The sequence below is a fragment of the Eschscholzia californica genome, unplaced genomic scaffold (genome assembly GCF_041429995.1).
Source record: "Eschscholzia californica isolate CP2 unplaced genomic scaffold, dmEscCali1.0.p SCAF_5, whole genome shotgun sequence".
Taxonomy (NCBI): Eukaryota; Viridiplantae; Streptophyta; class Magnoliopsida; order Ranunculales; family Papaveraceae; genus Eschscholzia; species Eschscholzia californica.
Window position 1 is genome coordinate 6,138,195 of NW_028238472.1, and position 15,035 is coordinate 6,153,229.

The 15,035-nt window shown below is 34.0% G+C and overlaps 2 protein-coding genes across 2 annotated transcripts; one reads left to right on the forward strand and one right to left on the reverse strand.

Annotated features, from left to right (window-relative positions):
• The first annotated feature begins 4,696 nt into the window (after window positions 1-4,696).
• On the forward strand, window positions 4,697-8,817 carry LOC147536584 (transcription factor MYB4-like). Its single transcript, XM_086644266.1, has 3 exons — window positions 4,697-5,023; window positions 6,107-6,236; window positions 8,256-8,817. The coding sequence occupies exons 1-3, from the start codon at window positions 4,873-4,875 to the stop codon at window positions 8,761-8,763; spliced, it is 789 nt and encodes a 262-aa protein (XP_086500392.1). The 5' UTR covers window positions 4,697-4,872; the 3' UTR covers window positions 8,764-8,817.
• On the reverse strand, window positions 8,670-10,618 carry LOC147536585 (thioredoxin-like protein YLS8). Its single transcript, XM_086644267.1, has 2 exons — window positions 10,404-10,618; window positions 8,670-9,266 (listed from the first exon to the last, which is right to left on the reverse strand). Exons 1-2 carry the CDS (start codon window positions 10,521-10,523, stop codon window positions 8,958-8,960), a joined length of 429 nt encoding a protein of 142 aa, XP_086500393.1. The 5' UTR covers window positions 10,524-10,618; the 3' UTR covers window positions 8,670-8,957.
• Window positions 10,619-15,035: the final 4,417 nt, after the last annotated feature.

Here is a 15,035-nt window from a genome sequence, read left to right on the forward strand (position 1 = left end):
TCTTCTTGTCTACCTATAATGCAATCTTTCGGGCTGAGACCTGTGGTAGGTTACCTTTATCACGTGCGCCCCAATTTCTTGCTATTGGCCAAAATTTGTGAAAGGTTTATCAATTTATACTCAAGAAAGGATGATAACAATAAAGTGGGCGCCTATGTTCCAATGATTAAAACATGTAGAAGAACGAACTAGTATGAGTTTACATATTAAGAAAAGGCTAAATGTATGAGAAGATACTTCGTTCAAACTTTTACTTAGTAATGTTACAGATTTTAAGAGTAAAATAGTAAGACAACATTTCTACGTACTCTTTTACGTTTGTGGCAGATAAAATTTGTAAACATTTAAGTAAACTTGACTTCGGTAGTTATAGTAGTCGGCTGTTCACTTACCATGAAAACACAAGAAAGAGATCGTGATTAATTCAGAACAAGTGAATAAAACGTGTCTATGATGAGTTGATATTTTAACGCCTTTCCGCTATTTAACTTTAGAAATTTAGTAATCGTAACAAATTAAAACTTTAGAATCCAGTCACAGACTTTATAGTTATGAATTCAAATTTTAGACAAAAGCCTGTTAAACTCTGGAAGGGCTTAAAAGTATTCAAGAAAAAGTTGAAGGGCAGAGGGTCGATCTGCATGATATTGTTTGTGGGGTTGTAAGAAGAAAATTGGTTTGATTTTTGCTTCTTCTTTTTATGGTCAAGCTTTGTACTGACTGTTGAAGGGTCTCTTTTCCACCCTTAATTTAGAACTATTGTTTTCTTTTTTATGTGTACTATTTTAAGCCCATAATGCTATTGTCATGAAAATGTTCGGCGAAACCATTCATACAGCTTTAAAATAATGGTCCAGTTCGATTTCATTCAGTGTAAAATGATAACTAAAAAATGGGCGTCTAAAGTAGGCGAGCCAGTAGTTTGATGCCGACATGAATGGATCTTCGATGCAACTATCTAGTACTTCCTAGTTAGCTAGCTAGTACTTGCTTCAAAAATTGTTGTTTAAATCGTTTTTGGTAATGACGTGACTCAGAAAAATAGGTTTGACCCACCTTTCGTGTCACAGCCCAACAAGTTGATGGATGCTTTTAATTCGAAAATTAGACTTGGGCAGACCCTTCTGTGACATGGATGTTTGTGAGTGAAATAACTTCCTCTCCCTAAATCTTGCCAAGCCAGAAGATAGAGCGGATATTCTATCAGTTTTGTTGGTTGGTTAATTGGTCAAAATTTATTCATGAAATGAATTGGATTGGTATTATTTCCAACTCCGTTCACTTACCAACTTGCATTTTTTTTTCTCGAATCCTTTACTTAGTTGCTTGTACTTGTAACTAGAGTGTCTTCGAAAAAAGAAAAAACTAGTTCACTCACAAAATTCTAATTATTATTCTATTAATACTAGATTATTGTTACATGATCTTTACTCTTTATGATTTCCATTAATACAATATGTTATCAGAGTAGAGGACCAGAGAGAGAGAGGGAGACTAATCTGTTCATCATGTTCCATGTGTAAAGGGAAAAAAGAGGACCATTACCCTATGCACAGAAATTGAGGAAGACAATGAAGACTAGAAAAAGCTTTCTTACTTTTCTTCTTTATTCTGAATCATATAAAGACAATGACCAAAAAGTTAATAGTAGATGATCATTTTAGAGAGAGAGAGAGAGAGAGAGAGAGTATGAATCATAACATGCATATCACTCTACTCTCTAGAGATCACTATATCCCTTTCTTCTAGACGGACTGACTACTGGAAAAAAAAAGGTGCAGCTAAAGGCCTCCGCCGAAAATACTGTAAGCCTCTAGATTAAACATAAATTGTGAGAGGTCCCATGTGTAATTCGAGGATTTAACAACATTTCCGCCAAGGGCTTTAGCCCCTCCAAGAAAAACTATAAAGATCACTTAACCTAGCTAAGTACATAGTAGGTGATGATTTTAGAATGTCAAATTTTACTTCAATTTTTCTTTGTGTTGATGGCTTGGGCGAAATCTGATCTTCCACTTAGGATTCTAGTCTGATCTCTAACCTGTTTTTTCAAACATCCTATCACCATGGGTATACTGTATGCATGTATAGGCTGTTTTACGTGCATTATCTTTGCAGCATAAATACATGATGAAATGATGCATGAGGATGAATTGTATAACCTAAAAATACATATATGACTTTCTGGATTTATAAGGACCCAACCAAACAATTGCTTGACGATATTTCAACTATCTATTTATTATAGTATTGCCTATCTATAAGACATTATTGAGCACTTTTTTATTTTTGATAATAATGATTCCATAGATAAAACAAAAAAAAAAATTATCCCTCCATTTCCGTCCCTCCCCCAGCCCTCCGCCGATGTGGCAACATATTACTTGATTATATGTTCTCACAATTCTCTCTCCAATTGCTCCACACTCAAGTGATAGGTTGCCACATTGACAGAGAGTTGGGTGAGGGACCGAAGTGGAGGGATGAATAGAGTTTCTCTTGATAAAATGGTGACAAATGTCATCTAAACGTTTACAAAAGAAGCTATCCCGTGGAAAGATGACATTGACGTAGAAATTAAAGTCTGCCAATTAAATACCAAATCAAAAAACAGAGTTGTTCTCTTCCAATCCATTGCTGTACTCCAAAAGAAAATTAAACCTTCAAGGAACACTATAAGACTGTGATCTGTGATCGTATCCATTCCAATCAAGTTTGGCATGTTACAGTCTCATGTTGAGATAACTATAACATGACAAACCCTACCAAGGTTGGATGATGTTTAAACCATAGTAGTAGCCAATATAAAACTAGACTACTGATGGGCAACAAGTGAACGTTCCAAGTGTTGCCGGTCTAATTCAAAAAGACACTCGGCCATAATTAAAGTTAAAAAAAATATAGATATACTTTTTGTTCTTAGAATTATGGTTGTATGATGGTGGTTTATTGGTTAGTCTTGTGTAATTTGAATTTTGTAGTAAATGGCCCAACGCCTCCCTATATTCTATCTTTGGGGAAGCTTCAAAAAAACAACTTAGGTGTTACGTATTTTTTTGTTAAACTGGACTCCAATAGTCGTTACATTCACATAGGGGTGAGCTGAAATCGACCAATCAGCCGAACCGCACCGATCAGTTTTTGGACCCAACTAATCACTATTCGATTCGGTTTGATCAGAAAACCGAACAACCCAAACAAGTTTGGTTTGGGTTTCTAGAAACTGCTAGAGTCGAACCGATCGAACCCTAAGATTCTTTTCAAAGTGATCGGTTCGGCTTCGGCTGACAATTTAATCAAACTGTCATTTAGTGGTTCGACTTCGACTGGAACCAAAAACGAAAAAAACCGACCCCCGTACTTTTACATGTGATTGTTAAATTAGGACCTCCTGGACTTAAGAAGAGACGTCCCACCCCCTCCAACATTGAGTACTGGACAATTTTGGTGTTTTGAAACTTGGGAAAGTTTGGTGACTTAGTTTTTTATGTTTCTAGAAGAAAAAAGGAGCCGACTTCTCCAATCCCATCGACACGCGTTCTGATTGAAAACAACAGAAAGTTACAACAACTTACTACAATAATCGATAATGCACCCCACTCTAAGAAATTGGACTATAGTTTTTAGAGAGAGAAAGTTTAATTGTCACAAATGCATGGTTGGTTAATGCCCTAATTCTATTAAGCAAATTGATTCCTCATCAACATCACAAAAGAAAATCCCACACAACCCTTGTTCCTCTCTCTCTAGCAACCTCGTTAGGTGGGATTTTTTATCTTACTCTCATAATTTGAATGGTGGTTGTAAATTCTCTTTTCCAACTTTCTCTTACCCTTTTACCCCCTTCACTCTTTTTTTTTTTTTGATGAAGGTACCCCCTTCACTCTATAAGTACCAAAATAGTATTCAAACATGAAAAATCATGTGCAGGAATAGCCTCTAATTTAGAGGTAATTCTATTGATGTTTGTCATTATCTTGATCACCCACCATCATGGAAATAGTATTTAGAGGTGAATGATTAGAAAAAAACAATATTAAAAATAAGTGGGAGTAGGATCACAATTATAGATGGGTTATGAACTAGTCATATAATTGTTAATTATGTAAAAGTTTGTTAATTACCAACTCGAACCTAATAAAAAAATAAGTGGACATGACCTAGATATTATATCCAATATTTGAAAACATACCCAAAATTTGAACGGAGCTATTCTCACAAAGTTTGAACGAAAATATACCCAATATTCGATATTTATGACAAGGATGATAGATAATCACAAACCCTAGTTATTTACGTGGTATCATCTATCATCTTATATATATATATCGCGCCCAAATTCTCTTTGCTTCACTTGTATCAAACATAATTTATTTGATTAGTTTTTTTAAAATGCAAGGAGGACTTTTTTTTTTTTTTTCTTTAGAAATGTCAGCATATTTTAAAGATTATAATTCCATGTTTTGAACCCTTAAGATAGAAGGTGGAAACCAACTTGATAACAACTCCAACCAAAATGTTAACGAGTGGCCATACTCTCTTTACTAGTTTACCACAAGAGAAGTTAAAACGTGGAAGTTTGAAAGGGTATGGGGCTTACAAAGTTTGATGTGCCTTGGTGGAGCAAAGTTAGTTGGTTCCTATGTACCAGCCATTCTCTTGTACAATTACCAAGAGGTAGGGAGAGAGAAAGAAAGACTATAAAAAGGGAATGTGATGGTGGGCTGGCTGGATGAACTGAGGAGGGTGCTTAACTAATCATATAGAGAAGAAAGAGAATATATAGTGACACAATCAAAAAAGATATATATATATATATATATATATATATATATAGAGAGAGAGAGAGAGAGAGAGTTGTGAGTAGAAAAGATGAAAGGTGGCAGTAGTAGTAAGGGAGGAATATCAAAGATTAAGAAGAAGATAAACAAGGGAGCTTGGAGTGCTGAAGAAGATAAAAAGCTCTCTGATTTTGTTAATACTTATGGTGACAAAAGATGGAGATCTCTCCCTCTTGAAGCTGGTATGGTATCTACTCCCACCTCTCTCTCTCTCTCTCTCTCTCTCTCTCTCTCTCTCTCTCTCTCTCTCTCTCTCTCTCTCTCTCTCTCTCTCTCTCTCTCTCTCTCTATCTCTCACACACCTTTCTCTATCTCTCATGCTATATTTGGATCATGAAAAAAGAATCTAAGAGAATATACAAAGTGATCATGTTAGGGTTATACTAATTCTCTCACTTGGAATATTTATTAAGATAGCATTATTCAAATTTCAATGTCAACAACCCCCACATGAAATTCACCATCACTAACAAGAATTCCTTTTAGTATAACTCAAGATTAATTTCACAAAATTCTTAGATCTCCTAAACTAATCTCTAACTTCTTAGGGATACATGGTTATATTTACTTTTTTAAATTAAATTAGATTCATTACATTATACACATTCACTATAATTTACAGCATTTTAAAATTAAATTAGATTCTTGGTCACTCTATTAGGTTGTTCAAATGTAACAAATAAGTAGAAGAATGAGAATTCGTCCTCCCAAATTAATTAAGCCCAATGAATCATTACAAATAAATCTAGATGCTACGTATATGGAGAAAATGGTTCTTTTTGTACATCTGAATTGCTCACACGATAGTATAGCTCGTTCGTTTGGTTGGACATAATAAGGGTGAAAGAGGTATTCAAGTCAAATATTCCTACCCAAGAAGTTCAAAGGAAATATTCTCATATATATCTCCAAGATATGAATATATTAGAATTGTGATTATTCCTATATCTACGTTATTTATTTCCATCCATTGTAATTCTCTTCTAATATAAATAAATATGGAGGTATATGGTTTTCCTCAAACCAAAACCTAAATCTTTTAGGACAAGTTCTAGTCTAACCAAACGAACGAGCTATATATCTGTATTTAGGTCATCCATTTGTACAACTATATCATCTCTAGTTATCACTTTTTTTTTTCTCTTAATATTTTCCTTAATTGGTATTAATTTTATAACTATTTGTTCATTGATGTCATTGTCTTAGCTTCATTTAGTAGTTTATTTTATCAAGCTAAGATTTGTTTTTTCTAATTAATTAATCAGGACTGAATAGATGTGGAAAGAGTTGCAGATTAAGATGGTTAAATTATTTAAGACCTGGAATCAAAAGGGGCAATATCACTGAAGATGAAGAAGACCTAATTATTAGACTCCACAATTTACTTGGTAACAGGTATATACTTAAATTAAAAATTTCCTCTCTCCCATTACAAATTAAATTAGAAAATAATCATGCATACAAATATATAATCTTTGTCATTTGGAATGAATATATCCACCAATACTTTGTTGTCCAATAAGAATCCTGGCAATTGTTTTAAGGGTAAACCCTAGATAAGATTCAACATAAGGAAATTATTGAGATGAAAATACAAATTAGTTAGAATTTAGGGTTAAAAGCATTTCAAGTGTGTTGTCTTTTGGATCTTTCTAGGGTTTAATAATTGATAGATATGCCTATAAAGTAGTACGCACTCCATCAAATAGTAATTGATGTGATGAAAATGTTTATATATCAACTCATTTGAAAGTCTATATTCAATGATCCCAGCTAAGAATGAAGAAATATGAACTTTGATTATCTCTCTTAACTCTTTTTTTGATTGTCAATTGAGGAAAGACAACAGTATCAAACAGTATGTTTATTCAAGAATCCAGATGTGATTTTTTTTTCGATAACACCATAAGCACAAACAATATCAACACAAAATTTACAAATCTGAATTTCGGGATTCACACCATTTTTGCATTAACACTTTGTTTTGTGGTTCACTAAATAAATCATTTTTGCATGACACCGTTATCTTACTGCATTGAACTTAAAATAAATGACCTTAACCTTTTCAGTGTCTAATTTCATGCAACTTAGTTTGCCTTGCGTAAAAAAAGAATTTGTTCGTAGACAAATCTATACCTTCACTTAACAATTAACATATGAGAGAAAATAGACATGTTTGGACACAAATTTACACCTGAACAATTAATACATCAGTGATATGTTCGTATATTTGCATGAGAAAAAAACTCAAGGGATTCAGATAAATGAGTTTATTACCTATTCAAGAATAGGGGGTCTTGGCCAAATTTTCTGTTCTTTTTTTTTTTTTTTTTTGGAAGTCGACTACGATCTTCGTATGTCGTTACATTTGGCACTTAATACATCATAGATGTGATAAGCTCGATAACCGCCCACTCAAACACTAACAGAACCGGGCCTATAGCCCAACAAGACATGGCCTAAAGCCCAACAACATTATTTACACCCTAATAATCCCAATTCAAATAACCAAATATTCCACCTTCTCTGAGATTCGAACCTGGGACCTCCAGGGCTTTCTGGAGTTTATGTCAACACCTTGGAACCACTTGGGCTACCAACTGTTGACCTGTTCTTTTATTAACTTTGGATCTTTAATCCATCGTATAATTTTGGACATGTTGCCCACCAACCCTAAACAATATAGTAGATTGTCCTTCAATTATTTTATTTTTTTTGTTGAGATTGTCCTTCAATTATTTTATTTTTTTTGTTGAGATTGTCCTTCAATTATTTAGTTTTCTCCAATTATTTTTACATAAAAGCACTGTTCTTGCAGCCAAAATATATAATTTGTTTTCCTTCAATTATTTTATGATATTTGATTTGATCTTTTCTTTATTATTTTGTTTTTGTCAATATTACCTATTTTTTCTTTTTTGAAAAGGTAAGATTCAAGTCATGGTCTATTCAGTAAAACGATTTACACATGTTTTTTGTTTCTGAAATCGATATTTTTCTAAAAACAATTTTTAAATACTAATCAAATATCGTATTGTTAACAAGAAAGTTACCTAATTCAGATTTGATTAGTAGTTCTTGATATCCATACTTATAATATCCACCAGAGACATCACTATAATCGTATTTTTATCTGTTATTAAAACGACGATTAAGCGTGTGTAACTCTATAGGCTATAGCCATTCCATATATTTTCTTAAGAAGTATGAGGTGATAAATGGTATAATTCTTGAAATAAGCTTGGAAGTCCTTATCAACTTTTACACCAAAGAAGTAATAACTTATCAAAAAAGTGTTTTTTAACAGCTTTTTTCGACTGTTTCTTTCTCTCTCCCCCCTTCATCACAATTGCAATTTCAAATTGAGGTGATAGTTAGTCAATGTTTCTCAATATTTCATTTCTTTTACTGCAGATGGTCTCTAATAGCTGGAAGATTACCGGGTAGAACAGATAACGAGATTAAGAATCATTGGAATACCCATTTGAGCAAAAAATCTCTAACAATCGATGAACTTAATCTCAAATTAAACAAAAAACTTGAATCAAATATCAACTCTAATTTTCATGTTACGACAAACGTAGATGGGGTTGGTAGTACACAACCTGATGATAAATGGATGTCGAAGCAAATGAATGAATTCTTCGAAGAAGAAATAGACATTAATGGGTTCTTCAATTTTTCAGTTGCGTCTTTCTTGCCAGAGTCTAAACTACATGTTGGTAGCTCTGAATCAAGAATAACAGAAGATAGTAACTTACAAGGTGAAGAGAATTATCACAAGGTATTCGATTCAGATATGATATTAAACGGAAGTAGCCTTGGAAGTTTAGATGATCAATTACGATATGATAATTATGATTTTGAGCAATTATTGTATTTTGACGATGACAATATATTTCCCTCTTTCTCTTCAACTTAAAAATGTAATAATACATTCATTAATAAATTGATCTTGGCTTCTTTGTTAAGCAAAGATTCATGGCATGCACATGAATGGGAGAAACTACAGTTCTAACCAAGAAACAGTCGTTACAACAATTATAGTTGAAGACAATTTCCGGAAAAACAAACGCTACTTGCCAAATAGTAAGAACTGAGGAACAGTAAAAGGTTCTAGTACCGATACTTGGTGGAGTAATCTTTGGGAGCAATGACTAACCCTCGGCCTTTCCTGGCTCCACGAAAAACAGTTTCAATGATATCGATGAATTCTTGCTTATCTTTAAGAGCCCAATTGATCTTGTTGTTGTTGCCAGTACCAAGATCGATCATTATGTGTTTGTTTCGGAAAAAGAACATGACTGTTGAAGGATCATAGAGTTCGTACATAGTGTTGAAGTCTGGAACCTCTGTAATGTCCACAAGATAGATCACAGCGTAGTTCTTTATACTTTCTGCAACCGAAGACAATACTTCATCCATCTGCAGTAATTCATACAAAACCATACCCGTTAATGCCCGAACAAAATTATTTAGAATAGCTCATATTGGAAGTGATGACATTAAGATCGAAAAACGGAACAGAGAGGCAGTAATAGAGGTTAGTAGAAACTCCTATGGCTATTCACATAATTCACAGATGAATATGGTTTTTTATCAACCATGAAAGGAAATTGAAGGCTTTAGTGTCTTGAATAAAAAATTGAGGATTCAATATTGTGCTTTTCGTTCCAATAAGAGTGTCAGTAGGACAATTAAAAGAGATAAAGGAAATGAAGGCCGAAACGTCGGTGTTTAGCCACAAAAAATATCTACAATTAAACTGAATAGTGCCAGTCTAGTGACTTTTCACGTGCAGCAATCACATCGGTGAAGGTAAGCTAAACGAGAGCAGGCCAGAAGAATATTAGAATAATTATACGTAGACGGTACTACTTGCTAATTGTTTTACACCTAGGCTATGTTTGGGGCACTGGAGAGCAATTCAATTAGCAAGAATTGAAATCCAATAATGTGATTCCTAGTAACTACAATACCTTCATCGTTTATTTTTGCCAGGAGTAGGATTTGGTAGAGATTGATTTTGTCTGTAGATTATTTGTTAACGATTCCAACGTTATTGCAAACCCACCCACCCCTAGATTTGGGATTCCCCCTCTGCTGGAGATGTGATTCCTAAATGCATTTCTGTGTACCAAACACCATACTGGAATGTGATTCCCGGGTAATCGCATTTGATTCCCGCGCAAAGATGACGTTACTGATCTAGGTTCCCAAAAAAGTGAGACAAACAAAATCATTGAAAAATGGTACTTCCTAAAATTAATAAAATGCTAATAAATTACTGTATAACCCCTAACTAAACATTGATATATATGTGAACTGAACCAAGGGTTCTTATCTTACTCAAGGAAGTGAGTCTAAGGATTGAGTCACATGACTAACTCAATAGTAGTTTAAATTACACATTTAGGTCAAATTCTAGAGTTGTGAGAAGCATCAAATTATCATGGATGTATAAACATAAGCATCGATAACTATCGTGGAATTAAAAAAAACCCATCTTAAAACCATGAGAAGAAAACCAAAGGACATAACAATTAGGGTAAGAAAGAATACCTGCATACAGGTTTCATCCCAGTCATGACCAAACCGAATGACGACGAGACGTTCTTCCTCGGCAAGGATAGCCTGATCGACCGCCCAACCAGAATGCAAGTGAGGAAGAAGGTAAGACATCCTCTTTCACTTCCTCTCTTGAAACCCTAGATTCTTCTTAGGTCTAAACTTCAACTTGTAGAGTCAAGAGAGAGAGAAAAATCCCCAATTTGGAGAAAGAGTCCTAAGAATCTGGTATATATAGTTTTCGGCTCGAGGGAAAATTCTACAAGCACCGCCTTTTCTTTTTCTTGGGGTTATTAAGGGATGAGACTTGGAGTAGTGGTTGCCTATAGAAAACTGAACAGGCATGGGTCAACTAATGGGCGGCATACAGATAATGGGTATTTGGCCCATGAACTTGCATCCGCTCCTAAGCATCTAAAGTCTCAAGTTCGAGTCTTGGTAAAAGTAGTTTATCCTCAAGATTTATTCTGTATAATAGGCACTAAATGAAGTAGCGGTTGTCTTGATGGGTTGTAAGGCCCCTTAATATGACATGTAAGGGTCTTTATATGGGCTTTTAAGGGTCCAACTTTCAATTATGGTGGTGTATATGCGTGCTCATCCAACCCTCGTGTTGTATTGTCAAATATTGTAACATTATGATGTAATTAATGTTATATGATGAATGCAAGGGCTCTTGGAAGTCCTTCGCCAGGAGAAAAAACATTTGGGCCTACACTTATGTTTTGGGCTTAAGTGTGCTCTATATCGGACTTTGAATTGAAATAGATAGCCAGTATTCTATAGACGGTACTTCTAGTCAATTTTTGTTAAAGGTGTATTTAGCAAAACAGAACGTCTTTTGGATTTCGCATCAAGTGGTGTGAAGGTTGGTTAGCAAGTAAAACTAATGGTGCTTAAAGATCATGTTATCTTTACCTAAATAGTTTAAAAGCACGACCTCGACCTAAAATCATTTCATAAGGACACTACTTTACCGGATAATATAGTCTTTTATGCTAACCCACCTTACCCCTCCCGGATAACACAACATTAAACTGCACGATATTCACTATAAACTATAAGACATTCAAATGTACATATATGAAACAAAGAAAGAAGTACCTTTTGGTGATAAATATTTAAAAAATAGGGCACATTATGAGGTGAAGACCATAAAAATAAAGAAAGAATTGAGGGAGGCAAAATCAAAGTAATCAAACCTTGGAAACAGAGAAAAGAGAAGGGGGGAAGGAATTGAGATCTTAAAACCTGAATGATGATTGCTTTTATCATCTTTTTTTTTAGTACATTTTAAATTACACTCCTTAACCCTAAAAAGAACCTTCTTAACCAAATCTAATCCCCACAAAAGCCTTTCCCAAATTCTAAATTGATCCATTCCTAAAAACATCACCTTTATTTAATCAAGAGTTTATGGTTTCACCATATATTTAGTTAGTTAGTTTTGATTGAACAAAATATCAAACTATTTGTATAATATAGAAACCATGACCCGATCACTTTAAGATAAAAAAAAAAAGTATTGTAATCTACGGAAGTATACGATTGATTGGAACTAGAGGTGGGAATTGTACTCGAGCATCCAATACCCATGATGGGAGTCGGGGTCAGAGAAAGTCCGTGGGCGCTCACACCCAAAGATGGATAGTCCCCGTCCAGCCCGATAGAATCTAGTGGACAGGCTCGGGTTGAAAGGCCTACCATGCATCCTGTCCCCACGTGAACCAAGTGGCACAGTCCCGACGGGCAGAAGGTACCTATATACCCGCCTGAAGTAAAATGTGTGAAATGTTAGATAGAATTTATATGCCTTAGTTAGATTTAGGGGTGGTCTCTTTAGGTTGTCTTATTTACAATGTGCAAGTTCTAATTGTTTATTCTACGATGTAAAAACGTCATTAATCTGATGAGACTCTTAGAAAACTAAAATAAAGATTGGTTTCTTAAGATACTAAAGTAGCAAAAATGATTACTGACGTTTCGAATTAACTGTAAAGAATCTAAGATCAAAATGAAATGTTGTAGTACAATCGAAACAAACCTTAGACAAAAAGGAATTACATGAAAATAAGAAAGCTTAAAAGAAAGGGGAATTTTGAATTTGCTTGTAAGGGCTAAACTAAAGAAATGGACTTTGGGTCTTTGACTATGCCTTTCTTTGCTAACAAGATCTATACAGTAGTATATATAATTAGATCAAAAGAAAAAGTTTAACCGTTTAGATCTTTACACGTGTCATATATGAATACTGAATTTGTCTCTCTATTCCAAACTTTGCTTTAAATAAGACAACCAGCCCCAACGAATAAAGCTTAAGGGAACAATAGTATCTAAAGTTAAAGCTCTCTCTCTCTCTCTTAACTCACTTTCTCTCTCTAGAATTCATTCAGCCGGAAAACTTGTTCCCTTACCGTACTCATTCTGACCTAACACTGACCGGAAAACTTGGAAAGACAATTCCATTGAGGGATTAAGCAAAATTAGAATCTTTAGGAAACTTTGACAGTGATTCAAAATCTTGAATATATTCTTACTTCTACCTCATATTCTATTTTGATACGTTACTAGGGCATCGGGTTTAGATGTCTTTTATGCGTTTTTAGCCCTTGGATTTGTTTGTTAGGAATTAATTTGTTAATCTGATGAAAAATTGACGGTTTAGATGATTCTACTCGTCATCTCAAAAATGATAAAGATATTCTAAGTGTGTGGGACTGTATAAAAGATACTACTTGTGTGGAAATGTAATTTTGATGTCCTTGTACTTTTTTTTTTGTTGCAATGTCTTTGTACTTATTAGGCCATGCTTGAATTGACGATTCATATTTCTTTCCTTTTGTATATATGACAAATTCTTTAGGATATATCATTTACATACCAACAAGGGTATATAAGTTTGTCAACAAAAGAAAAAAAAACAAGGGTATAAGTTGTCTCTACGAAGTCTCTATAATCGCTATTGTTGGAGATAAATTTAGGGGGTTTAATTTTAACTATTGAACAAGTTTGGAGGATATAATTTTAATTTGTGGAAGTTTGAGAGACATAATTTTTGTATTTAGAGATAAGTTTGGAAGAAGTAATCTCAACCCTTTCAGATAAGTTTAGGAAGTAGTATCTTAACCATTGAAAAGAAAAATATATTCTCAAAAAATATTTTCTTCTCTTATTATATAGATTTAGCAAATTCATGATCATCTTAGCTAGTTGTGCACTCCTGTCGAACTAAGGAGACGTCGTGTGCTTGATCCAACAGATTTTATAGTTTATAAAAGATAGCGGGTACTATTTGGTTGAAAACTTTTTCCTATTCTACCGAAACAGATTCAAATTAAGTTTCATTCGATTATGTTTGATTTAGTTCAATTTGACATAATCTGTTCGTCCTACCAAATAAAATACTAATTATTCAAAAATTTATTGGATGTTTAGGAATACCATAGTTAGTTATATACCGCAAATTGAACTATGGAGAGGACATGTCCTCCGTGCCATAGGTTGTAGAGTTTACTAAAGACGGTGAGTATCGTTATGTTGATGATCATTTTTTATTTAAAGTGAAAATGAACCAATTAAGGTGTCACCCAATTACGTTTGGCTTAGTTTCATTTTACTCGGTCGCTTGGTCCTACCAAATTAAAACATTAATTATTTTAAAAGCAAGGGTTAATTCCGTTTTGGTCCCCAATTTGTGACTGGAGGCCAATGAGGTGGCGAGAAGATGAGGTGGCAGAGAGAGGTGATGAGATGGAGGAGAGAGAGTTGATGACTGGATAACAGTGTTATAACGGTAATTCGAAAAGGGAGTCATCTGGATATTTTTTATAAAACAGAGGGCTAGACAAGAAACCGGTCATAAAGTTGGGGCTATTTTGAAAATAACCATGAAATTATATTAGGAGAACAGTCATCCTTGGCTAGCCCAAGGCCCCAAGCCAAACACCCCAATCCATGGAAGTATCCAACATTGCTTAAAAATAGTGCAGTTCCATGATATATAGATATCTCGAGGTTATAACTTTTTTTTTTTTTTTTTTTTTTTTTTTTTTTTTTTGATTCAAAAAAAAAAAAAAAGTTATAACCTCGAGATATCTTTATACACACATGTATCAGAATCTAACGGTACAGATAGTTTGCTTTTGGACCCACTTAATCAAATCTGTTATCCTAAAATCGAGCCAGAAAACACAGTGGGACCCGAAACGTCATCTGATCAAATTCAAACAAAAGATATAAGCCGTTCGATCACTACATGGTAAGCTTTTGACTTTATTTAGAGCTTATTCTTTATCGTAGGACGGACCTATATGAAAGTAAGCAACTAGTACGGGATTCAGGAATAGTTATTTGCAAAGACATGTTTTATTATAGATTTTGAACAAGTACAAAATCTGCATCCCACAACACTCTTGTATGTTGAAGGTTAAATTATTATTGAGTTTTCGATCTGTATCAAAGAGTTTCTCCAAATTATTAGTACAACAAATTTGCAAAAGTACTGCAAGTTTCGTTTTCAGTTTGCTCAAATAACAATGAAATTTTAAGAAATCAAATAATGTAGTACTTATGTTACAAAGAAAATGAGTGATTTTGTTGTTCAAACAAAAAACATGCTCTTGCTGC